Genomic DNA, 23,553 nt, shown 5'->3' on the forward strand with positions numbered 1-23,553 from the left:
GCGATATTGCGGGAAGTCCGAAGTATAGGGAAGTGAACCGGATGTACCTTTCCCGACTAGGAAGGAGCGATCCAGGTATACTTCTATCCTCATACAATTCACTACTGGTATGGATGTACATGGTCTAACCTTTGCTACTACTGTGCTAACCATTGAGCTTAGCACTTTGATATGTGCAGAGTAGTTTGCTTTAACATTCAATATCAAGCCGTCTTTCATCTACTTTTGTCTTTCTATACATTCACTCAAGATATGCACCTATACTTATGCTATATCGGCTTTAAGTACTTCATTCTCAATTCTGATGCGACAAATGAGACCTTATAAAAGAAAGCGGACTCCTTCTTAGCAGCATATATATACTTGCTAATCATTCAGCGTAGTACTTTGATGTAACTATACAGAGTGGTTTGCCTCAATCAATATCACGCCGTTTTTCACCTCCTTTGTCTTTCAGCTGCATATTCTACTGATATATTCACCTATTACTATGTCCGGTTTAAGTACTCATTCTCAATTCTGAATGTGACCTTATGAAAGAAAGTAGACTCCCTCTTAGCATGTGTATACTTCCCCAGGCTATCCATTAGGGCACGATCGACAAACCTCGGGACGTTAGCTCCTCGGCTTCCCAGGGTGAGAAAGTGGACCCTCCCGTAGCCCGTTTCGGGTAGAAGGAGATATACGCAGTAAGCCTGGGAACGGGTATCCTCTTCATCTCCAGTGATTCCACCTAGATAACCCCTGCACAACACTCACCATGGCCTCCGAACGAATGGAGGTCGATACCAATGCTCGCCGCAAGCGTCCGAACCGCTTGGAAGCTGCCATCACCAATCCCGGCGCTGTCAAAATCAACGTCACGGGCGCATTCATTGTCGACGACGAACCCCGATCCAAGAGTCCCGTCGAAGCAGAGGGCGTACACTATGAGAACAAGGACATCCGACTTCCGCATCATACAGGCGTCGTGAGCCATGTGGCTGTCGATGTGAGTTGCCCGGAATTTATTTTCTCTCGTGCCCCGCACTGCGACCGGTTCCCCCGCAATCTAGCGGCCTGCAGATAATTTGTTCACGATGCTAGAAGAAGGCATGGCTAATACAGCATTGGGACCTGGTAGATTGGCGGAACACTTGCGAAGCTTGTTTATTTCACTCGAGAGCTAGAGACCGCGGATAACGGTGGCCGACTCAATTTCCTCAACTTCGAAACCCACCGGATCGATCTGTGCATCAACTTCATTAGACATCTTAAGGAGGAACACGAGAAGCGCAATGGCTCAACACGGGAGGGACTATGTGTGGTAGCTACTGGGGGTGGTGCATACAAATACTACGATCGGCTGAAAGAAGAATTAAACGTTAATATTCTACGGGAGGAGGAGATGGAATGTCTGATCATTGGTAAGTCGTGGAACCTGCACAAGCATAGAGCATACTATCTAACATCTCCAAAAGGACTGGACTTTTTCATTACCGAAATTCCCAACGAAGTCTTCACTTACAGCGACACCGATGCTGAGCCACTGCAATATGCCGAAGCTCGGCCCGATGTCTATCCTTACCTCCTCGTCAATATAGGATCAGGTGTGTCGATGATAAAAGTCTCCGGTCCGAGGCAATTCGAGCGTGTCGGTGGAACACATCTCGGTGGTGGAACGTTCTGGGGCATTATGTCGTTGTTGACCGGCTCCCGGACCTTCGACGACATGCTAGCAATGGCCGACCGCGGAGACAACAGTGCAGTGGACATGCTTGTTGGAGATATCTACGGCATGGACTACACCAAGATTGGTTTGAAGAGCACAGCTATTGCCAGTACTTTTGGGAAGGTGCTGCGGTTGAAAAACGATGCCGAACAAGTGGCCGAGGACGGCGAGGGCTTGATTCGCGACGACCCCAGTGAAGCTAGCGAGTCCAACCATGGAATCAAGCCCAAACCGGAAGATATGAGCAGGAGTCTCCTCTATGCCATCAGGTATGTTTCATTATTTCCATTCCTATTTCCATTCTCCGACGGTCTCCGAACTAACCCGGATTAGTAATAATATTGGTCAGATCGCATATCTGCAGTCAGAAAAACACTCAGTCAAACATATTTACTTCGGAGGCTCATTCATTCGGGGCCACCGGCAAACGATGAACACCCTCTCCTACGCCATCCGCTTCTGGTCCAAGGGCGAGAAGCATGCGTATTTCCTGCGCCACGAGGGCTACCTAGGCGCCGTTGGTGCCTTCATCCAACGACAGCCGCAAAACTGGGGCCGCAGAAACAGTGTTGACGACGTTGTCGCACCGCAGGCGGTCCGGAACATCGTTCAAAATAGCCATGTCCTTCAGCAACATGGCAGGTCGTCCAGTGATCTATAAAATTTGTGCCAGACTAAACCATTGTGACCCTACCCTCTCTTTGCTTTGAGTCCTGATACCCCTTGCAAGCAATCTTTGAACTACCAATATTGTGCCGAGTTCTTTTGTGCACCCAAAGTGGCTGCTTTAATTGGCCACCTGTGAAAAACCAACGTGGCGATTCCGGGCATTTGTGCATGTTGTACACTTAGATCTATCTGAAGCTTTCTAGCTTCCTGTTTGAATCCAAACATGTTCGGTTATCATGTTAGAGAAATAAATCTAATATTTCATTCCTTTTCCGGGCGTGTGCCTTGACATCCGCCTACGCGAGATTATCCAATTCCGTGAGAAGATCGAGTTCGATAAAAACGGTGGCTTTGTTACGCCACCGCTTGGAGTTGCTCTATCGAATGCCCTGGTTTTCCTGGCTATCGCCTACATCGTGCCCATTCGCCAGCGCAAGGCAAAGTGGCCGGCTGACTTCAGTACCGACGGGGATCTTTACCCGGAGAGGTGGCCGAGGGGATGTATCATTGTGCTTTGGGCTTTTGGGTTGCCGTTTATCCAGAGTTACTGGAACTCGGAACAGATATCTCCTATCAGTCCTTCCTGGCGGGGGTAGCTCTCTCTTCGAAAGTTGCCACAGTGGTACCTTATCTCCTGGTTGATCCAAGATTTCACGCGAAAAGTCGGCTTCTGTCTTCAGGTTCGGGGCGTTCCCTTAGATGACGAAGAAGCGAAGCTGTGCCAGCCGAATATCGACGTCAAGCGAGGCTTATCTGCACTTGGTAGGTGTGATCGATCCCTTCTGGCACTCCTGGAACAAAGATTGGCTTGCGCGGTAGATCTTGAGGTTTTGCTATCAGATTTGATTTGGTTTCATAGGCTTGATCATCTCCTTATCTAGCTATAACGCTGAAATGTAGGAAAAGATATTAAACAAAGACGTCTCTTATAAAAAGACATTTTGAAAGACATTTAACACGACATATTGAATAATCATTCTTGGTCTACAATGTAAAACATCACGTTAGAGAGACAATGATCTCGCCTTAGTTCTCTCAGTTTGCATCTGATAATGGATTGCTTGTGTTTGCAATGCATGTGATGTTGTCGAGGGGACGCCCATTTTTACTTTCCTGGTATTGTTTGTTCCTGTCTGCTGTCACCTAAGTCTCACCTTCACATTCATTTGTGTGTCTCACATTCACTCTTATTACTGTGGCTTCTCGTGTATTTCCCCGCGCGTCTTTCTACCTTTTACTTGACTATTCTATCCTTATCTATTCTATCCTTATTCTTACAAATACGGAGGACTTCTCTCAACTTAAAAGCCTCATGGCGCAATCTCCGGCTGCTCAGGATGCATCTCGTCTGTCGCCTTTCCAGGTTGAGGTGACCGAGTATGCTTGTCCGGACTCTGTTCTCGAAGCACCGGAAGAAACCCACGAACGACTACGAACCTCAACGCCATCCTATCTCACTGAGATGGACGAGTCGATGCTGGAAGATCCGTCGGATACTGCCACGGTATCACAGTCAGTCTCGACCGAGAGTCATTTCATCAGTTCTACAGCCCCGCGTGTCAGCTATGAGGTCACCGCGTCTGGCGAACTCATGATAACGGAAGGAATCCAAACTTCCAACCCAACGACGCCTGCGCGTGGGCCCCGGCCTGGTCCTCCACCTGCACTTGTGTCCTTTGATAGGATTGCCCAGGGATTACCGCCAAAGCCGGCATCTTCATCTACCACAGCAACAACTCACCCTCCATCCCTGTCAGTGGAGCGCCTCATCGGCCCAAAGCAGCCGATCCCCGCGCGAATCCTCGATCTTCTCGAGCAATGGCATGAGGCTGAACCCAACACCGAGCATCCCGCTGCTCTGACTGGCCGTGCTCCATCAACATGGAAGAACTTCAGGGCTTTCAGTGATGATGCCGACGAGTGCGAGCTATCGGTCTTCCAGATATTGCTCAAATGTCAAAACCGGCGCATCCTCTCGTATCGCATTATGATACTTCATTCCCAGAATGGACCAGAGGAGCTCGTCGTCTTCGGCCAACCCCGGCCGAAGTTCAAGGGACCCTGGAATAAGGGTGTCAAGGGGCTGTACCTACTGGACTGGTCGGAAATCGAGAAGAAAGGAGAGGTTCGGGCGTGCGGTATCAAACTGTGGAGAACCGATGACAAGAATATTGCGTTCAGTGCCTACATGTTTGACGATGGACGAAAGTGCACCCGCTTCCTCGATCACAATGCTGGAAATAAGCAAGCCTCATCTTCTACTCCCAAGAAACAGTCTGACGGAAATGAGCATGTTGAGGACACCCAGTCCATCTCATCCGAGCCACCGTTTTCCCCCTCGAGATCTGGACACCAAATTCCCAGCAGTCTTTCCAGAGCTGAGAATGAAACTGAAGACAGAACCCCACGTGCCTCACGGTGGGATCACCCTTCCCCCATGTGGGCTAAGTCCATCTCACCCGTCCCCACTCCCAATAATTACGATGGATTCCGTTCTCTTGCGAGCCCTTGGAAGCCTCAAAAGAGGCGCCGTAGCTCATGGAGCTCCAATGACCAAGACTCCGATCCTATTCGCTTCAAGTTGATGTCGGACGTGTCTGATCAAGTCCGCGTTTTCAAGACACTTGACGCGAAGGTGTTGTTTGAAAAGGCCTGGGATTTCTACAAGGGCGTGGATAACCGCACTGGACTGTTGTGTACCATTGCTGGTCTCGACGGAGTCCGATACGTGGGAGATGGGTGTGTGGATGAATTTGATATCCTTCAGGAGGATATTATGAAGTCTTCTTGTGGCGATGAAGATCGCGTGGTTGAGGTGAAGCCCGCAATGGGCTTCTAGATGGCCAAAATGGGCTTGTGGGATTGTGTGTGGCGGTAACTTTGGCCAATCTCTGCTTCTCGTCTTTCTTGATGTTGTTGGCCTGGTGTGGTGGTTGGCCTAGTGGCCATTGTGGTGATTTCGGCCAGTTTATTCTGCACCGGAAAGCTTCATCCAAATCTTTTGTATCTCGCCTGCGCGTGTATGTATCTGTACCTAATTCAAATAAATGCAAAAAAAAAAAGAAATATTACATTTGTCAGATTATCCCATGACCCATGTAATCAACTAACAACATCCCTCTCTAAATTATGCTGTTATTCTTTGGCATAGTCCCCATTGATGTCAATTATATATATTTGAAGTGAACAAGTTGTATATAAGCTAGGATGAGCTATGAATATTTGACCTCGCTATACCGGGATACACAAGCTAAATACAGTCTACACCTTTAAAATTGAAAGCGTCCGAGGCCTTCTATCCCATAAGAAACGAATCCCAGCGACTCATCCAACCAGAAGAAAGGGCTGACATGGTCACGTGTAGATATAGCTCACTGCTGAATCAGCATCTAGATGCACGCGGGTTGCGCCCTCGTTGACAACAGCCGTCACATCTACCTTACACATCGGGCTTAATTTCTTCTCACACCATGCCGCGACGCTAGTTCTACCTTTGCCCGATGACGTCTCCTCCTTCGCTAGACTCCTTCGCTCCCCCGATCCCCGTCGAAACCCATTCAAACCGCACCCCGGAGTCTCCTGAGCTCGAACGGTCCCTGCCCGACCCCAATCGATTAGCGCCCGAGGATGCGTACTTCGCAAACCCACTCTTGCGCGCCCGATCGGCGCCCAGCAACTACCAGGAAAACTTACGATCGTTGAACGGCGATAGCAGTGTGCATATTGGGTCTGCTGCGGCGTTGCGCAAGAAGTTGGGCGGTGCTGGACGGCGTCGGAAGCGGAAGGGTGCTTGGAAGAAGTTGTTATGGGTTAAGCAATCATGTATGTATGCGTGTGGGTCGAGACCTTGTACAGGGCTTGAGCTTGGTGTTGCGCTGTTGCTGACGGCCGATTCATAGATCCCGATAACTATACCGACACGGAAACGTTTCTAGATCACCTTCAGCGCAATCCTCGAGTGCGGCCGTATGACTTCTGGCCTCTGGTGGCTGATTCGACTGTGATTGTGCAGCATGTGTGCTCGGTGGTTATCTTCGTTTGCTGCTTCGTTGGCATTGTCCAAGATCGAGTGAGCCCTGTCTCGATTGTCTGCTGGGGTAGTGTTGGTACGGCTATGGGCTGGATTCTGTGGGATAATTGGATCTGGAACGAGCATCAGGAATCCGTGCAAAGTGCAGATGGAATTACTGGAGGTGATGATGGATCCAGTTCGACTTCATTTGCTAGCCCCATCGATACACCCTCCAATGACACACAATCCGATGATCCGAAGACGAATGCCATTCATGGCCTGGGGCTGTCTATTTCCGGGAATGAATCGAAAGAGCAACTAGCCCGTCGCAGTGCGGATTTCAGCGAAAGCATCGACGCTGTGGCTCATTTGACAGCGCAAAGTGCTGTGCCGCCTGGCCCGGGCAGCTCCATCATTGGCACTACGGACCCGTCGATATCGCAATATACCCACCGCGTTTCGATGCTATCACCGCGCAACCGCCAGCGCTTGACTACAGTCAAGTCGGCCTTCCTTATTTACTTCGCCCTCTTGGGCCTCAGTCCCATCTTGAAATCTCTTACCAAGTCCACCGCCAGCGACTCTATCTGGGCGATGAGCTGCTGGCTTTTAATTATGAATATATTCTCTTTCGACTACGGGAGCGGGGAAGGCGCTGGCGCCACCACGAAATTCCCTGCTTCTTTGTCCACGAACGCAGCCGTGATGGCATCGACTGTGCTCGCGTCCCGGCTGCCGTCTACGACACACGTGTTCAGTCTCATGCTGTTCTCGATGGAAGTATTCGGGCTATTCCCCATCTTCCGGCGCCAACTGCGACAGAAATCCTGGACTGGCCATGTGCTCCTGACACTGACCCTTGTGATCGTTGCCGGTGGTGCTGTTGGTGTCACGCTGAGTGGCGGATGGGCAGCAGCCATAATTGGATCAGTCCTGGGAAGCATCTTGACTGCATTTGTCATGGGCGGGTGCAGTTGGTGGCTTATCAGCTTGCAAAAGTACAAGAACGTCGTGATCGGTCCCTGGGACCCTGCTCGGCCGATCATTCGGCGTCACTGGAACTAAGCCCATATGTGATGTCTTTTAGCGCCATTGTAATATAGTTTGTCGGCGTTTGGTTCGATCTTCTTGTTGCTTATACCCCTTGATCAGTCTATCCATTTGAAACATCGTGGAGGTTTCAACTGCCTTCTTTCCGTGTATCAGTTTTGCCACGGCTCAAGCCGGTGCTCGTAGAGTCAGGTCCTGACGTGATTCATATTCTTCAAGGAATACTTCCAGAAATCCTGGGCATCAAATCCGGTTTTCATTTCAATGATCATTAGGTTCAAATAAGGGGGGAATGCGGGTTCAAGAGGAATGCAAGACACATCTGGCATACTAACCTTGTACATTGTCCACCGTTGAACTTGCCGCCATATACCTGCGAAGGAAAAGCGTTTGATATTTGAAACGTTTCAATCAGGGTCATGGACCCTTAGTCTATTTTTGTCTATTCTCATTGGGGGCAGTATCTCGTTCGAACAGCCTCAAGGGACTTGGCATTCCGCAGCCACTCATTTAGCGCCTAGAACCCTTTTTTCCCCCAGGGGGCTTTCTGACTCCATTGATTGACCAGACAGCTGGCCACTGATACGACATTCCCAAACGGAATGGTCCACATGCCCCGCATGCACAGAGACACATGTTCGACGGCCTGAGACGATTATCCTGGCATGTCTTTGTGCAGAACAGGAATATAAACCTGACCTTCTTCTGTTCCTGATGTCTGTCTCTATTCTTCCTTCTGCTTACTTTGTTCGCGGCTTGAAGCTGCTTCTCGACTCTCAACGACAGGCTGGATATCTGTTTATACATTCTTTCCTGATCCCTGGATCTACCTTACGACCTGATAAACATATCGTAACGACCGTCATCTAATTGATTCCATCATGTTAAAACGACTCGCACTTGGCCTGCTGGCCGCTCAGTCCGTGGCTGCCACGCGCTTTGCCATGTACATCGACGAGTTAGTACAAACTTGCGGAATTGATCTACATACCCTGAACCCACAGCTAATACTTGCCCAAGATACCATGTAACCGCTCTGCCGGGCCAGAACCAGACCGAGGGTATCGACTATGCAATTATGAGCTTCGCTGCCTCGAAGCTATTCAACTCAGACTCGCCCGCAGCATACAAGCCATTTGAGTCGCCCGAGACCATGCGCAAGCGCTTCAGCTCCGGTACCAAGCTAATGGTCGCTATTGGCGGCTGGGGCGACACCGCTGGCTTCTCTGAGGGAGCAAAGGATGCGGCTTCGCGCACGCGATATGCCAAGAATGTCGCTTCCATGCTCGACGCAAATGGATTCGACGGTGTCGGTAAGATATCCCAACAATGCGTTCTGGATATAAAAGAAGAAGCAAGGTACTAACCTATATGAACAGACATTGACTGGGAATACCCTGGCGGTAACGGCCAAGACTACAAAGACGTGCCCAACTCGAAGAAAGTGGACGAAATCGAAACCTACCCTCTTTTCCTCGAAGCTGTCCGCAAAGCAATCGGCAACAAGACCCTCTCTATTGCAGTGCCCGGCCGTAAGCAGGACTTCATTGCCTTCACTAAGGAGCAGGGTCCTAAGATCTTCAAGTCTGTCGATATGGTCAATGTCATGTCCTATGATCTGATTAACCGCCGTGATAACGTTACCGGCCACGCTAGCGGTGTCCAGGGATCCTTGGATACCATTAACGAGTATATCGCCATCGGGGCTGATCCTGCAAAGCTCAACCTTGGCTTCGCGTACTACGCGAAGTGGTTTACCACCGACCCCAATTCCGATTGTGATGAGAACCCTCTCGGCTGCCATCTTGCCAAGCTCGAAAACGACGATGGAACAGACAATGGCAAGTCTGGTGCTATGACTTTCGAAGCTAGTACTGCTGCCGCTGCGCCTAAGGATCTGAAGCAAAGCACCGATGGATTGTGCGGATTTGGAGCGAAGGCCAAGTGCCCATCGGGACAGTGCTGCAGTTCTTCCGGCTACTGGTATGCATAACATCATTTAATTCTGATCAGTATCTAGACTAACCCCTTACAGCGGTACTGGCGATGATTTCTGTCAGGCTGGGTGTCTCTCAGACTACGGTACCTGCAAGGGCATCTCCATCACCGACTCATGGCGCAAAGCCCAGAAGGACGGCAAGACCGACGAGAAGGGTGGTGGTCAGTACTACTTTGACAGCGATAATAATCTCTTCTGGACCTGGGATACACCCGAGTTGATTGCCCGCAAGTTCAAGGAAATTGTCGCGGAGAAGAAGCTTGGTGGTGTCATGGCTTGGAGCTTGGGCGAGGATACCTACAAGTTCGAGCACTTGGAGGCTATGCAGAAGGGTCTCAAGTCTCACTCTCCCAAAGTCGCGGAGCCCCCCCAATGACCGACAGAGACTGTGCCTAGTAGCTAGATGCAGTTATCATTGATGGTGAGTCGGAGTTGGAGCTCAGCTTGTGAAATATACCAAACTGCTTTTACTGTCTATTCGATTCCCCTTTTTGCTTCATTTCATCTCTACATCTCTTCTATTGCCCATGTCTACACTATCAATGTCCTCATAGTCATCTTAATATCTTTCTTCGGTTGAATGCCGGGGTAAAATTCAAATCACCATCATATTCCCTATTCGCTATTCATTCGGTAGTCCACCGACCCATCCATGACTCAATGTACCTCTGCACCAAGCCACCAGCAACGGGATCCTCAACACAAGCAAGATATGGGCAGTCCTGAACCGTCCGCTCGGTTTCGAAAGTAAGACCAGCGTCTTCAATACCGCTTGGTCCTGTCTCTGACAGGCCATGACTTGCATACTTAGCCGTCCAGAAATCGATGAGCTTCATACTCGGATTTTTCTCCGGGTCCTGGTCACTACTCGCCAATCTCCTCAGCCACTCCTGCGGAGATACAACCTCAAACTCCGGCAAGATAGATCCATCCCTCAGAGCAGGAAGCAAATCCTCCTTCCAGCTAAATGTCCGCGGATTAACCAAATGGTACACCATATTGGCTTCGGAAGATTCAGCAACATTCATGGCGATATCCGAAATAGCCCGAGCACACTGATCAACAGGCAGCCAACTCAGCCGCTCATTCAGCTCTGGCAATGCACCAGTCGTCAATGCACTTCGGAACATAAGCGAAACAGCTTCCGTTTCATTCCATTGCGCGCTAACCGTATCGCCACCAAGCTGACCGATTCTCAGAACGCGAGCTTGCATGCCCGTCTGCCGCATAGCGTTACGGGTGATGTGTTCTGTAACCAGCTTTGACCTGCCATATCCCATTTTCTGTGCGTGCTCCAAGTTCTCCAGTATCGTCTCCGGAATCGATGCCGGTTTGGGTGTGTTGCTTGCAGCGCTTACACTGGAGCAGAAGAAGAAGCGCGCAGGGGACGGTAGGAGGGAGCGTAGGCAGAGATTGATGAGGTTGTGTGTTCCGCGTATATGCTGTTGCTCGAAGGACCGTACGCCTAGGTTGAAGTTCACCGCCCAGGCACTGTGGATGACGCATGTCAAGGATGACAGTAAGTGTTGCAAATCGTGGTCTTTCAGACCGAGGTTCGACTGTGACAAGTCACCGGGGATGGCGTGAAGCTTTGCGGCTTCGGCATCAGTGAGAGTGATGTTGCGGTCAGCTAGTGATTTGTAGAGACGAGCTCCTGCCGCTGCTTGTCCTGGTGCGCGCACGATTGCCCAGACTTCGGAGACTGTTGGTCGCCTTAGTAATTCCGAGACGATGAAGGCTCCCAGGTTGCCGGTTGCGCCGGTGACCACCACAACCTCTGTTTCTGGGCTTTGGGTGATGGTTGGGAAGTGTTGAGTGAAGTGGGAGTACTTTTCGATCATTTCGCGCATGGAATCAAGCTCATCTTCCTTCTCGGATTCTTCACCAGTTCGCAGCTGATAGAGGTGCTTTGCAAGCGCCTTGACAGTGCCTTTTTCGAACACAATGTTCTGGGAAAGCTGATCTCCTCGCTCGGCGATATCAATATCGCGCATGATGAACCTCCAGATTTGTGTGGTCTGCAAGCTGTCCACTCCTGCCGAGAAGATGTCGGCTTCGGCATCGGGTATTGGTACGCCCAAGTCTTCCCTGAATCTTGAAAGCAGCCAATCCTCCAGTTCTGAGACATTGAGAGAGAGGGAACCTCCTTTCTGGCCACTCCCCTCGAACTTGGCATATACCTGCTTGATATCCTCCTCAAATTGCTGATAAACCTGACCTCGTATACAGGTTCCTTTATCAGTTCTGGGGTATACAACATCAGCACCCTTAATTATGACCAACTCCTTTGGGATACGGGAGAATGTCTCGGCGCGAGAATTTGCTACTTCAACCGCTGGCCAGATAGCTTCCAAAAATTCCTCGTCGCTCAAGTGAGGCACCTTGCCAGGAGCACGGAAAATTAATGCACCAGGCACCGTCCGCTGGAAGCCGAACACAACGCAATCACTCACGATAGGCTCTTCTCTAACGCGACCCTCGATAGGAATAGGAAGCACCTTTTCACCGTTGACCAGCGTGATTCGATCATCCAGCCGACTCAAATACTTGTAATAATTGCTCTTCGCTGGATCCGGGTGTCTGGTGAACAAATCGGCTGTTCTGAAAGAGTTTTCTGGGTTCTTCGCGCTATACGGTGGCTTTGAATTTGACGGGCCCTTGCTCGGCAGGCCGTCCAATGCGACACATTCAAAAACCCCAGGCGAGATCTCATCCATTAGAGTGAGGTCGGCAATGGGACGATGCAGTCGTGTATACTGCCACTCTTTATCTTCCGGAGCTCGGAAAGAAGTCATGATTTGTCCTGTCTCCGTTGCTCCATAGTTGGCAACTAGATTCACGCCCTGTGCCACAAGACGGTCACCAAGGTCGTCTGGGCAGCTGGAGCCACCATATAGCACAAGCTGCGGTCTGGCTAGTGCTTGGATACCTTCTTGCTTCTCTGCCAGTAGTTTGATGACATATGGCACGGCACTGATTTGCTGTGGATGGGCCATCTGGAGCGCATCGAAAAGATTTTGGTATGTGACTGGAAGAGAATGGTTTCCCAGGTACGCTGTCGCTCTTGTAAAGAATGCCCGTCCAAACTCCATCAGAGCATGGGAGTGGAAGAGTGGGCTGATAGTGAAGAGGCGTAGGCCGAAGCTCTTGCGGAAATTGGCTAGAGTTTGAAGGTTGGTAAGGAAAATCGGCTTCGGGAAACCGGTACTCCCAGAGGAATGTAGGATCCAAGCGATCTTCTTGCCTTCTCGTGATGGATCCGCACCCTGGCGTTCAAATAGAGGCGTGCTAACAGGTCGATTGAACCAGTCCTCTCTTTGTAGTAGAGAGAAGCTACCGCAACCAGGACGCTCGGTACAAATTTCAGTTACAACTTGCTGAAATTGCCTCGTGTTGATAATCTGGTTGCAATTTGCCATCTCCATTAGCCGGGCATAAGCCGGGGCTGTAAGACGTGTAGACAAGAAAAGCACAGCATAGCCAAGACGATTCAGCGCGAAGAAAGTCACCACGACCTCGAAGCTAGATCCAGCTAGCATAGCAATAACAGGCGCCTGCTCGAGCCTCGGGTCCTAGGGGATAATTAGTCTAGTTTGACACAAGAAACTGGCTTTCTTCTTACCGCGGGTAGGAGACCTTGCTTCATGTAAAAGCGAACAGCGATATCAGTATACCGATTGATGTCACCGGCTGTATGTTCTTCGAAATCAGCCGCTTCACGAACCGGATAGCATATCAAAGGCCTTTGTGCTTCATCTTGCTGAGCGGCATGGGATTTTAATAGACCATCGATGGTGGCGAACTGTTCAAACGCCGGCCACTGGGAATGAAGCGTCCCGTTTAACAGGCGAGTCGCGATATCTTTTGTCTGGAGTGGCTCCACGCCCCCTTGGGTAGTCGTGATGGTTACTGTAGTCATGATTGTTGTGTAAAATACCATTAACAGTCCATTGACTCGAGATCGCTTTATACCTGGCGGAAAAGCCTCACGTTGGGGTAATCCCACGCATCGCGGGTGCTTTTCCGGGTTTCCGCGTGGATGCCCCGGAAAACACTTAACCCCAGATTTGGATCCCCGCACTATTTCCAGGTTTCAATCGAGGATTCTCATGTAAATGTTGGTGAAATTGGCCATATTGTAATGATAGGTGCAGATAACTTCGCCGTATGAGATGAGACGAGGTGTTGATTACGTTGATGGCTCGGATATCCGAGATGGCAATGCATATCAGGCCAAAATAAGACATCAAATTCAGGCATCGAATTCAGGCATGAATATTGTGATGACATAATCACAGGCTACTAACTAGCCTGAGGCCACACGCCAAGAGTTCACATATTACCTCCCTACAACTTGCAAGCGAGAAGATTCACAGATATATTAAACAAGGAAACCAAAAAAACGAACGCATAAGAGATAAAAAGTAGTCAACATGTTGTAAGGATCTTTTTTTGGCTGGCGCAAACAGGATAGTTCTTCCAAAGCTGCCTGAAGCCCTATATTGACTACTCAAGGCTAGGAAAAGACAGAGACATCACATTTGCCATCACTCCACTTCACAGCCTGTTCCTTGGTAGGATACACATGGACAAATGCCAAGTACGGTGATTTATCCGAGCCTTTCTGATCACTGCACGCCTGCTGGAAGCGGGCGGTCAAATCCTCCTCCTTTGATGCTGGAGTTGTCAAAAAGCAAGCGCGTTCGCAAAGTTTTCCTTTCATCTTGTCGCAAACAGCCTTTCGCTTTTCGGCGACCGTGTCTGGTAAGTCAACACCAGTACAACGGGCTTCAACATAACGAGTCGAATCAAGAGTGCTAGGATCGCAAACCATCCGCACACCACCTGCCTCCATCACGACGCTCCATTTGCCTCCCAGACAATTATCATCGCAACCTTTGTTGGTGCGGCAGTCTTGACCAGGGGTGTATTTTGCAGTAGCTGACGCAGCAAAGAGCGTGGTGATGGCGAGAAACAGCTTCATGATGCCTTTTGGTTGCACGAAGGTAGGGCCTGTAATTTAGTTAGTGAAATGCATGGACGCAGTCAACGAGGCTTCAGAAGCTTACTATGGGGCGGAGGATGGATAAATTATGATGCAAGTCAGGAAATGGGGTAGAGGATTCGTTGTATGGGGGAAAAAGAAGCTATGAGAGGAGGGAGCGAGACCTCCTTATTTATGATAAGAAAGAGCGTTCCATGTTGAAGAAAGCGAGTGAGTTGCTTTTTCCTATACCTAGTTTGTTCAATGCCTCGCATTTCTCATCCAGCTGAAATGTGGGACTAATCCTAGTTAGGTACCTGAATAATGCAGGGCAAAAGCTTGAGTATCATGCCGGTAACTGTAAGGGAGAGGTCCGGCCAAATCGTGAATACTCTACAATAGGAAGACAGGTCCCACGACGTCGGCTACCTGCCTCCTATGTATTGTCGATCATTGTCGATCGTATATCTCAATCTACAGAACATGGAATTCTGGCAGGAATACTTGCAGATCATTCAACCTTGCATGATCAGCGGGAAACTACTCAAAAACCATCAATAGTCGAACCTTAAGAGCATAATTGGAAAGCTAATATGTATAGGCTACAGGAGATTCGAGTGAATTAGTCCGGCGACAACCATCTGGTCTCTCTCCTTGAAGACAAGCTCCAGTCTTCTGTTACAAAACATCTACCTCTTCAAGTCAATCAACATGAAATCCACTTTTCTTGTTTCTCTTATACCTTTCATACAGGGTGTTCTGGGCTCTGTAGAAGTCCTAGGTGGCTCACCTGTTACGATTGATGACCTTCCCTACCTGGCCAGCATTTCGAAATCAGGCGTCTATACCTGTGCTAGTGTTATTATCAGCAACGACCGTGTCGTTACTTCCGTGCAGTGCGTTTATGGCCTAGAGTCACAACCCACGAGCCTTTCCGTGAGAACAGGCTCAAGCAAAACGTCTTCTGGGGGATCTGCATGGACAGTATCAAAGATGATCGGAATGCTCGGTTTAACACTGACACCAATGATTTTGACTTTGCCGTGCTCGAACTATTTTCTCCTCTCGTACCCGGCCCGACTGTCAAGCCGATTGAATTTATTCAGTCTGGTCAGGAGCCAGAGGATGGGACTGAATGCGTAGCTTCCGGCTGGGGTGACTCGGGAGAACAATTACAATCGGTTACACTCCCTATCGTGAACCGAGAAGAATGTAATCAGACTTATGCCGGCCAAATCACCGACCTTATGATCTGTGCTGGCTCAGAAGCTGGGAAAGGTACCTGTCCAGGGGACCGTGGTGGCCCGGTTACTTAGGTGGTAAATTTGCTGGAATCATCTCTCAAACTAATAGATGCCAACTACTTGGTCGTCTAGACGTTTTCACCGATGTTGCCAACTCTTCTATTCAATCTTGGATACAGGATCAGTAATGACAACTCGCAGCAGGTATTTGCCCACTGAGGTTCTGCGCCAAAAGACAGAACATGGTAGATGAATACTGTAGAGTTTCAAGGACCGTCACAATTTCAATGTTGAATTTAGCGAACAGCGTTTATAAAAGCCCAAACTAGGAGCACCAAAGTGAGCATTGACTTGATTGAGCATCTATTTATTGAAGTCAGGGAATGTAACTCCCGCAAGTTCTCAATATAATTGCTTCGCTTCGCTCCGCAATAATAAATATTGTACGAAAAGTATCAATGTATAAAAAATGTGGCAAAACAGAACACTTGCTTACCAATCGAGCTCCTTTGTTATGTAGTTACATGGTTCAAGTCTATTAGTAAAAGATTCACTGTACACATCTAAATTCTAATATACATCTTGTCACTTTAAACACGGCACAAGCGACCATTCTGATCGGGAAGGCCATCAAGGCTCTTGACAACCCAATCCTCACTGCCAACAGCAGTAGGCGCATAGAACAAGCCAGTCGGGTCATACCGCTGCTTAATCTTATACAAGCGGCCGTAGTTGGTACCATAGAAAGCCTGCTCGAACTTCGGTTCGTTGATATCCGACTCGGACATGTATGCGCCAGAGTCAGGGCAAACAGCGCGCCACTTGCCAACGGCATCGGTGAGGCCCTCCATCTTGACTTTGATATCGGCATCGGAGGCGGTATCTGTCCAGGACGTCGACGTGATGGCGTGCATCACCGCCTGGCGGAAGGCTGGGTTTGCAGAATTGGGGGTGAAGCCCTCTTGCAGCTCGGCTTTCAGGTTGAATGCGAGCAATGCGAAGCCGTCAGTAAGAGTGGAGCGCAGGGCAGCGAAGGTAGCGTTGAATGAGGTGGGGGTGGCCCAATTGGCCCGTGGGAAGAGGCGAGAGCCGGTCATCATAGTTGGTGAGGCGACTGATTCGAGAGGGAATCCGGCCATCCAGGCGTCGTAGTAGTTGTCGTAGTAGGTCGTGTTTGGCTGGATTGCGATGCCTAGCTCTTGGAGGTCATCGTACCATGGCTTGACTAGGGTGTTGAACTGGTCCACGGTGTGGTTGACGGCGAAGAAGGGGTTCATTATGAAGGTGAAGGCGTCAGTGCCTGTGGGCAGCACCCAAAAGTAGGCGTAGGTGCCGGCGTCGGCGTGGGTGGGGAAGCGCTCCAAGTATGATCGGACGCCAGCAAAGAAGGTGTCCACAGAGATATTCTCGCCAGTTGAGAAGCTAAATGTCGAAAGAGTCACACCGACCTTAGGATAGACACGAGAGATAATAGAAGTGACGACTCCATAGGTTCCTGATGGGAATATGTTAGATGAAATTCGAGAAGAGAAAGCGAGAGAAAGTACACATACCGCCGCCACCGCCACGCAGAGCCCAGAATAGATCGGGATTACTTTCTTTGGTCACTGTGACGAAGCGTCCGTTGGCCAGCACGACCTCAAGGGCCAAGACTTGATCAGCAGCCAGGCCGTACACGCTAGACATGGGCGAATGACCGCCGCCGAGAACGTAGCCACCGGCAACACCGACAGTCTAATAAAGTCAGTTATCTCACCAAACGATGATCCTTTCGGACTGACCAACTCACCTTGCCTTCGCCACCAACAGCGGTGAATCCGAGTTCCTTACTCTTCTCATAGACTTCAAATGCCTGCACACCTGACCCCAGCTTGACAACGGGACCCTGGTAGCCGGAGCCGCTATAGTTTTCAATGTAGTCAATGTCCTTAAGGTGGTGAGTCCAGATACCCAAAGCACCAGCACCGGTTGATTTTCCATTGAAGTCATGCCCGGTGTTCTTAACCACTAGACGGATGTCCGCGTTGCGTGCAAAGTTGACAGCAAGCTGGATTTGAGCTACAGTGCTCACATTCACAGCATAGCTGCTGTAGCCACCGACAGTGCAAGATGCAGAGGCATTGGTAGTGGGAAGGCAGGTTCTTCCCTCAAACAGAGGCCACATTGCCGAGGCTGGGTCAGCAGCACTAATCGTAGAATCAGTATAGGTCCATGTTTGATAGTTACAGGAGTAGGGTGTGACTAACTGAAGATTAGAGTCGTTCCAATCCGAGGTAACTCTCTCGCATTCGGCGCTGTCATATTCGGGCCATGAAGAATAGCAAGACGCCGCTAGGGGGACCGTCTTGATCAGCGCGCCACCGAGGAGGTTGTCCAAGGTCGACCATGCAGACTGCGACGGCCAATAGCGGTCACCGGGGAAAACCTTGCATTGCCCTGAAGACAGCGTGGTCTTATCAGTGCCATTGCTATCGCCAAATTTAACCAGGGCTGACTGCTGTCGGTTGAGCTTCGCAATTTCGCGATCTGTCAATTGAACCTTCTCACTGTCAAACAGCGGTGCACCAGCCGAAGCCTGACCAGCGCGGGCATGTCCGGGGGTGACTAGTAGGAGAGCACCGAGCAAAACGCTCGTTATAGTCGAACAAGGAGACATGGTGAGCGTGTGAATGGGAAGAAGCTACACCGGGGATCGGCATGATTGGGAAAAAGTGGCCAATGGAGACCTTTTAAATCAATTCTCCGGCGCTCGCCAGCATAAAATGTGCATGGTACGATATACTAGTTAGCGCAACGTGGATAGTACTTTCGTCGCTATGAGGTTGGCATCCAAGAGGAAAAGGCGCTTGTTTACTTCGCCCCCACAGCAATTTAGAATGTCTCGCTCAAGCCCTCTCCCACTCCACCTCTCGTGTATCTCTTCCAACGAGAATCGAAATTTGCATGAAGCTAGAGCTAGAGATGGTCTTTTCTCCGGGCCTCCCCGTTCGGCAAAATAAATAAAGCCACACTCTACCTGTGACGCGCGGAACGAGTCCTTGCCGTGTTGTTGAGAATACAAGTCCAACCGAGACTGTCGCCATTAGCTTATTTCCATTCAGTGCGGAGTACTCCGGATAGCGTAAGCAACCGTGCCTATTCCCACTCTACTCCGTACCGGTCGGGATGATCAGGGTTTCGATCTTGTCTGGTTCTCTTGTTCTCTCGTTCTCTCCACGGCCGAGAGAGTGTTGCAAGGAACAACGCAAGCCAAGAACTACTCCGTACAAGATACGTGAACAACCGCTACTCCGTGTACGAACGGAGTTTTTCTTTTCGGCTTGACCCTACGGAGTAAACATGGTCTGGCCGGGCTCCATTCTCCATCCCCCGTCCGCGATGGTCCACTATGCTCCACCTAAGTACGGAGTACTAGATCCGATCTGCTTTCTGGGCAATGAGAACCTTGAGTGCAAGGGACTAGTAGGATGTTGCATTTCATCTAATTTTGCCAAGGGTCAGAACTAAAAAAACTAATGAAAACTTGTTAAATGACGCAGAACCGGGAATTTCGTCGTGGGGGCCAAATATATACGGAGTGTTGTGTCCGAGATATCGAGCTAGACCGATGCACTCATACACACTATCGCTGACGTTTGATCCTTGATGATCCACCATTGAGCACATTCCTGTACTCACTGAAATAGGCACTTGTCCAAATTCAATAACACCGGCATAAGTGTATAATTGGGGGAGTTCTCACTCCCGCCCTTTTCGTCCTCCTTATACAACATAAGGATGAGCTGCGGATGTAACGCTGCAAGAAACGATTAAGCTTTGACTAGTTAGCTTGCGAGAGGTGACTGCTCTCGGTATGCAAGTAGTATCCTGTACCTGCACTAGATGAGGAATCGCATATTACTTCCTGTTACGGACAATTCTTCAGAGCCTAGGGTTTCAATCCCACTTGAACACAATGAAACAATGCACTACTCAAGCAGCGAGGACCTGCTCTTCTGGTTTCTGTCTAGGAGTCAAACTAAGAAGGACTCCTCCAATCTAAAGGACGCGTGCATCCCTGCACGCCATGCATTATTGGCTCTCCCCTTGATTACCGGCATCATAGGTCAACGGAAATAGAGCCAATTGGGACACGAAGGCCGCGACTTAAATTAGATCAATCAATAAAGTGTTTATCTAGGTAGAAACCCTTGGAATGGCCCCCGAACTTCAAAAGCTAAAGCCAAATAAGTGGATCATCGTTGCCGATCCTAAGTCGCTGTGTTGGCCGCAGTACCAGCCTTGCATCTTAAGATCGAAGGTGCAGGCTGTTCGAGAACTATTACGTTCTTCCGGGTGTTTATACAATGGTTGACGACCATCAACATAAAACAGCCCTAGGGATTGTCGTCGCATTCACGGCCCTCGGTGGCATTGCTGTTCTACTTCGGCTCTGGAGCCGATGGCTATCACGATCGGCACTCACCAGTGGTATGGAACGAACGCTCAGATCGGCACTGGAATTGAACCATTAGAAGTGGTTGCTAACGAGACTCCCGACAGATGACTGCTTCATTGTTGTGGGATATGTAAGATCGTCAAATTCCAGATCCTTGAAGAGTGTATGCTAAATGGGTATTCTCTAGATCATCTCCATCTGCCAGTCTATTACCTCGTGGTACTGTAAGTGATGTGATTCATCTAAGAAACAGAAGTGAGCAACTGCTAATTAAATCAGACATCAAAACCAATTATGTCGGCTTTCATATTTGGGATATCCCCAAAGACTTCAATCCCAGACCTGGGATGAATGTAAGTCTACTACCCAGCGCCCGTAATAGCCAGAGGCTCACGGACAAAACAGTGGAACTTCGCAAATCAGATTCTCTACAATCCAGCCTTGACCGTGGTAAAGCTGTCAATATTGTTGTTCCTGCGCCGACTCGATTCGCGCTCACGGGTGGTCAAATACCTCACCTGGAGCTCGTTCGCCGTGGTAATCACTCTTTTTATGACCGTTCTCCTCGTCGACATTTTTCAATGCAATCCAGTAGCATACGTCTACGACACGACGATCCCGGGCGGAAAATGCATCAACCAAGGCGCATTCTACGTCTCAACCGCAGCGCTAAACCTCTTCACCGATATAATGGTCCTCTCAATCCCGGTCATAATCACTGCGCGCCTTCAAATGCCCCTCCGACGCAAGATTGCCGTGTGTATCATCCTATGCCTAGGCGGAGTGTAAGTAAACCCCCGAAATCCAACCCCAACCACCCATCATACACCGCACACAGCAATCTGACACATCCAACCAACAGAGCAACCGCCGTCGGAGTCTGGCGAATCGTAATGCTCGCCCAAGCATTTCTCTCCAACACCCCAAACCCAGACCCAACTTACGCAATCGGCTTCTGCAGCTCCGCAGTCGAAATAAACGTCGCAGTGGTATCAGCCTGCGGTCCGTCCCTGAAAGCCATCAGCAGCAGGATATTCCCCAAACTGCTCGGCAGCTCGCGAGGGAAATCCACCTACTACGGCGCCGGCACCGGCTCCGGCACCGGCGTGGGCTCACGCAGACTCCGCTCGAATGCGTTCAAGTCTACCTCACACGCCCAGCAATCAGTGTACTCCACCCGCGGCGCAGATTACGAGATGGCCGATCCGCTGGGCGGGCCGCGTGTTGATGTTGTTGGGGATTTTGAAATGCGCAAGTATAAGCGTGGGGGTAGTGATAGTGGTCTGAGTAGTGAGGATGGTAAGGGCATTATGAAGACGACTGATATCTCGGTCGGATATAGTATGGAGCCCCGGGTGGAGGATGGTCGGTCGCACGATGGTAGGCCGGCCAGTGTAGATAGTATAGTTTAATCACCTTATATACAACATAGATACGATTTACGAATTCAAATGGCCAATAGCCTACTTGAAGAAGAAGGATATCAAAATGGACCGAGGATCTACTCCAATTTCGGATATGAGGGGTTACTCTGCGTACATAAGGTATGGGGTTTCCCCTCTTATAACATCACTTACCTGGTCAATTCAGTAAATTTGACTTGTTTTCATATTCAACTCATTCTTGATTCATCGATATGGCGACTCAGTACCAGCTACCATTCAAGGTATGGCTTCTATCCCTCCCCGCGGGGTTCGGCGAGATGTCCGAAGTGTTGAGCTAACACGACTTTTTCCAGCTCGCGGATCCTAGTCTGCTGAAATTCGACTCCATTGTCGGCGACAAATGGGTCGGTGCAAAGAGCGGAAAGCGGTTTGAAGTACTCGGTAGGTGAAAGTGCATTATCCTCCAAGAGCTCACAACTAACATCTCCCACGCAGACCCCGGCACCGACAAAGCGTGGGCCAGCTGCCCCGCCAACGCAGCAGAAGATGTATCCGCCGCCGTGGAAAATTCCCACGCAGCCTTCGAGCAATTCCGCAAAGTCAACCCACGCCAACGCGCCAAGTGGCTCCTAGGATGGTACAACCTAACTGTCGCGGCCCGCGACGACCTCGCCCAGATCGTAACCTACGAAACCGGAAAGCCGCTGGCAGAAGCATACGGCGAGATTGACTACTCCCTGGGCTTCCTATGGTGGTTCGCCGGAGAAGCAGAGCGCATCCAGGGCAGCGTATCAACAGCCGCCGCACCAAACCGTCGTCTGTTCACCATCAAGCAGCCGATTGGCGTAGCAGCCGCTCTCGTCCCGTGGAACTTCCCCGTTGCCATGGTTCTACGGAAAGTCGGTGCCGCACTAGCGGCTGGCTGCACGATGGTCGTCAAACCCAGTCCCGAGACGCCGATTTCGGCGCTCGTGCTGGCAGAGCTGGCGCATCGCGCTGGAATCCCTGCTGGTGTGCTGAATGTGCTCACTACGGACTTGGAGAATACCCCGGCTCTGAGTGAGGCGTTATGTAAACACCCGCTTGTCAAGAAGGTGACGTTCACAGGCTCGACACGGATAGGTAAGTTGGTGGCTGCGCACTGTGCGCATGGTCTTAAGAAAGTGACTCTCGAGCTCGGCGGGAATTGTCCATTCCTTGTTTTCGACGATGCGAATCTCGATCAGGCCGTTGAGCAGCTGATGTCGCTGAAATGGCGCCATGCCGGCCAGGCTTGTATCACTGCCAATCGAATCTATGTGCAGGCTGGGGTTTATGATCGCTTCGCCGCTCTTCTGAAGGAGCGCACTGCTGCGATAGTTGTTGGTCATGGTGCCGCGGCTAACACCACGATGGGACCGTTGACGACACCTCGCAGTCTTGATAAGGCCTCTGCGCAAGTTGAAGATGCTCGTCGCCTCGGTGCTGATGTTATTTTGGGTGGTAATTCTCTGACCTCGAAGCCGGGTTATTTCTTCGAGCCTACAATCTTGTCAGGAATGACCGCGGACATGGCCATCTCGCATGAGGAATCGTTTGCGCCGATTGCTGCGCTGTATCGATTCGATACTGAGGATCAGGCTGTCAAGCTGGCTAATGATACCAGTATGGGTCTGGCCAGTTATGCTTTCACCAAGAATATCGATCGCATGTGGCGACTCTTGGAAAACTTGGAGGCGGGAATGATCGGAATGAATACAGGTGGGCTTCCTATGATCAAGTCCAATAATTCTAATCAATCTAACGAATTCGCACAGGCAACTCATCGGCTGCCGAGTCGCCTTTCGGTGGTCTTAAGGAGTCTGGTTATGGCAAAGAGAGTGGAAAAGACGTGGCTGTCAATGAGTACTTGGTCACCAAGACAGGTACCTTGACAATTGAGGGACAATATTGAGTACACAACATAGTACATATGCATTCTTTATAGATCATCTCGATCATCTTGAACTGAAATGAAATTCATGTATTTTCTTGGTTGTGATTGGTCAGCTGAATCCACTTCAAGCACTGATTGGCTACAAT

The 23,553-nt window shown here is 50.0% G+C and overlaps 10 protein-coding genes across 10 annotated transcripts; 7 read left to right on the forward strand and 3 right to left on the reverse strand.

Moving 5' to 3' along the window:
* Positions 1-760: 760 nt before the first annotated feature.
* LCP9604111_120 (pantothenate kinase) lies at positions 761-2,372 on the forward strand (the record flags this gene model as incomplete). Its single annotated transcript, XM_039068435.1, has 4 exons — positions 761-991; positions 1,124-1,406; positions 1,461-1,980; positions 2,045-2,372. The coding sequence occupies 4 exons, from the start codon at positions 761-763 to the stop codon at positions 2,370-2,372; spliced, it is 1,362 nt and encodes a 453-aa protein (XP_038932668.1).
* Positions 2,373-3,692: 1,320 nt separating this feature from the next.
* Positions 3,693-5,219, forward strand: LCP9604111_121 (uncharacterized protein; the record flags this gene model as incomplete). Its single annotated transcript, XM_039068436.1, has 1 exon — positions 3,693-5,219. One exon carries the CDS (start codon positions 3,693-3,695, stop codon positions 5,217-5,219), a length of 1,527 nt encoding a protein of 508 aa, XP_038932669.1.
* A 661-nt stretch (positions 5,220-5,880) lies between these two features.
* pigc (phosphatidylinositol N-acetylglucosaminyltransferase) lies at positions 5,881-7,457 on the forward strand (the record flags this gene model as incomplete). The annotated part of the gene is made up of 2 exons (XM_039068437.1): positions 5,881-6,202; positions 6,280-7,457. 2 exons carry the CDS (start codon positions 5,881-5,883, stop codon positions 7,455-7,457), a joined length of 1,500 nt encoding a protein of 499 aa, XP_038932670.1.
* An 866-nt stretch (positions 7,458-8,323) lies between these two features.
* LCP9604111_123 (CAZyme family GH18) lies at positions 8,324-9,817 on the forward strand (the record flags this gene model as incomplete). The annotated part of the gene is made up of 4 exons (XM_039068438.1): positions 8,324-8,400; positions 8,463-8,755; positions 8,822-9,425; positions 9,478-9,817. The coding sequence occupies 4 exons, from the start codon at positions 8,324-8,326 to the stop codon at positions 9,815-9,817; spliced, it is 1,314 nt and encodes a 437-aa protein (XP_038932671.1).
* Positions 9,818-10,067: 250 nt separating this feature from the next.
* LCP9604111_124 (putative NRPS-like enzyme) lies at positions 10,068-13,360 on the reverse strand (the record flags this gene model as incomplete). The annotated part of the gene is made up of 2 exons (XM_039068439.1): positions 10,068-13,013; positions 13,064-13,360. 2 exons carry the CDS (start codon positions 13,358-13,360, stop codon positions 10,068-10,070), a joined length of 3,243 nt encoding a protein of 1,080 aa, XP_038932672.1.
* A 597-nt stretch (positions 13,361-13,957) lies between these two features.
* Positions 13,958-14,296, reverse strand: LCP9604111_126 (uncharacterized protein; the record flags this gene model as incomplete). The annotated part of the gene is made up of 1 exon (XM_039068441.1): positions 13,958-14,296. One exon carries the CDS (start codon positions 14,294-14,296, stop codon positions 13,958-13,960), a length of 339 nt encoding a protein of 112 aa, XP_038932674.1.
* Positions 14,297-15,136: 840 nt separating this feature from the next.
* On the forward strand, positions 15,137-15,741 carry LCP9604111_127 (serine protease; the record flags this gene model as incomplete). The annotated part of the gene is made up of 2 exons (XM_039068442.1): positions 15,137-15,321; positions 15,372-15,741. 2 exons carry the CDS (start codon positions 15,137-15,139, stop codon positions 15,739-15,741), a joined length of 555 nt encoding a protein of 184 aa, XP_038932675.1.
* Positions 15,742-16,259: 518 nt separating this feature from the next.
* Positions 16,260-18,325, reverse strand: LCP9604111_128 (FAD-dependent oxidoreductase; the record flags this gene model as incomplete). Its single annotated transcript, XM_039068443.1, has 4 exons — positions 16,260-17,164; positions 17,223-17,403; positions 17,459-17,855; positions 17,916-18,325. 4 exons carry the CDS (start codon positions 18,323-18,325, stop codon positions 16,260-16,262), a joined length of 1,893 nt encoding a protein of 630 aa, XP_038932676.1.
* A 1,690-nt stretch (positions 18,326-20,015) lies between these two features.
* Positions 20,016-21,519, forward strand: LCP9604111_129 (uncharacterized protein; the record flags this gene model as incomplete). Its single annotated transcript, XM_039068444.1, has 6 exons — positions 20,016-20,139; positions 20,212-20,237; positions 20,295-20,331; positions 20,387-20,460; positions 20,513-20,892; positions 20,970-21,519. 6 exons carry the CDS (start codon positions 20,016-20,018, stop codon positions 21,517-21,519), a joined length of 1,191 nt encoding a protein of 396 aa, XP_038932677.1.
* A 224-nt stretch (positions 21,520-21,743) lies between these two features.
* On the forward strand, positions 21,744-23,425 carry LCP9604111_130 (NAD-dependent succinate-semialdehyde dehydrogenase; the record flags this gene model as incomplete). Its single annotated transcript, XM_039068445.1, has 4 exons — positions 21,744-21,773; positions 21,846-21,933; positions 21,988-23,232; positions 23,289-23,425. 4 exons carry the CDS (start codon positions 21,744-21,746, stop codon positions 23,423-23,425), a joined length of 1,500 nt encoding a protein of 499 aa, XP_038932678.1.
* Positions 23,426-23,553: the final 128 nt, after the last annotated feature.

The sequence above is a fragment of the Penicillium roqueforti genome (assembly GCF_015533775.1).
Source record: "Penicillium roqueforti strain LCP96 04111 chromosome Unknown scaffold_01, whole genome shotgun sequence".
NCBI classification, from domain to species: Eukaryota; Fungi; Ascomycota; class Eurotiomycetes; order Eurotiales; family Aspergillaceae; genus Penicillium; species Penicillium roqueforti.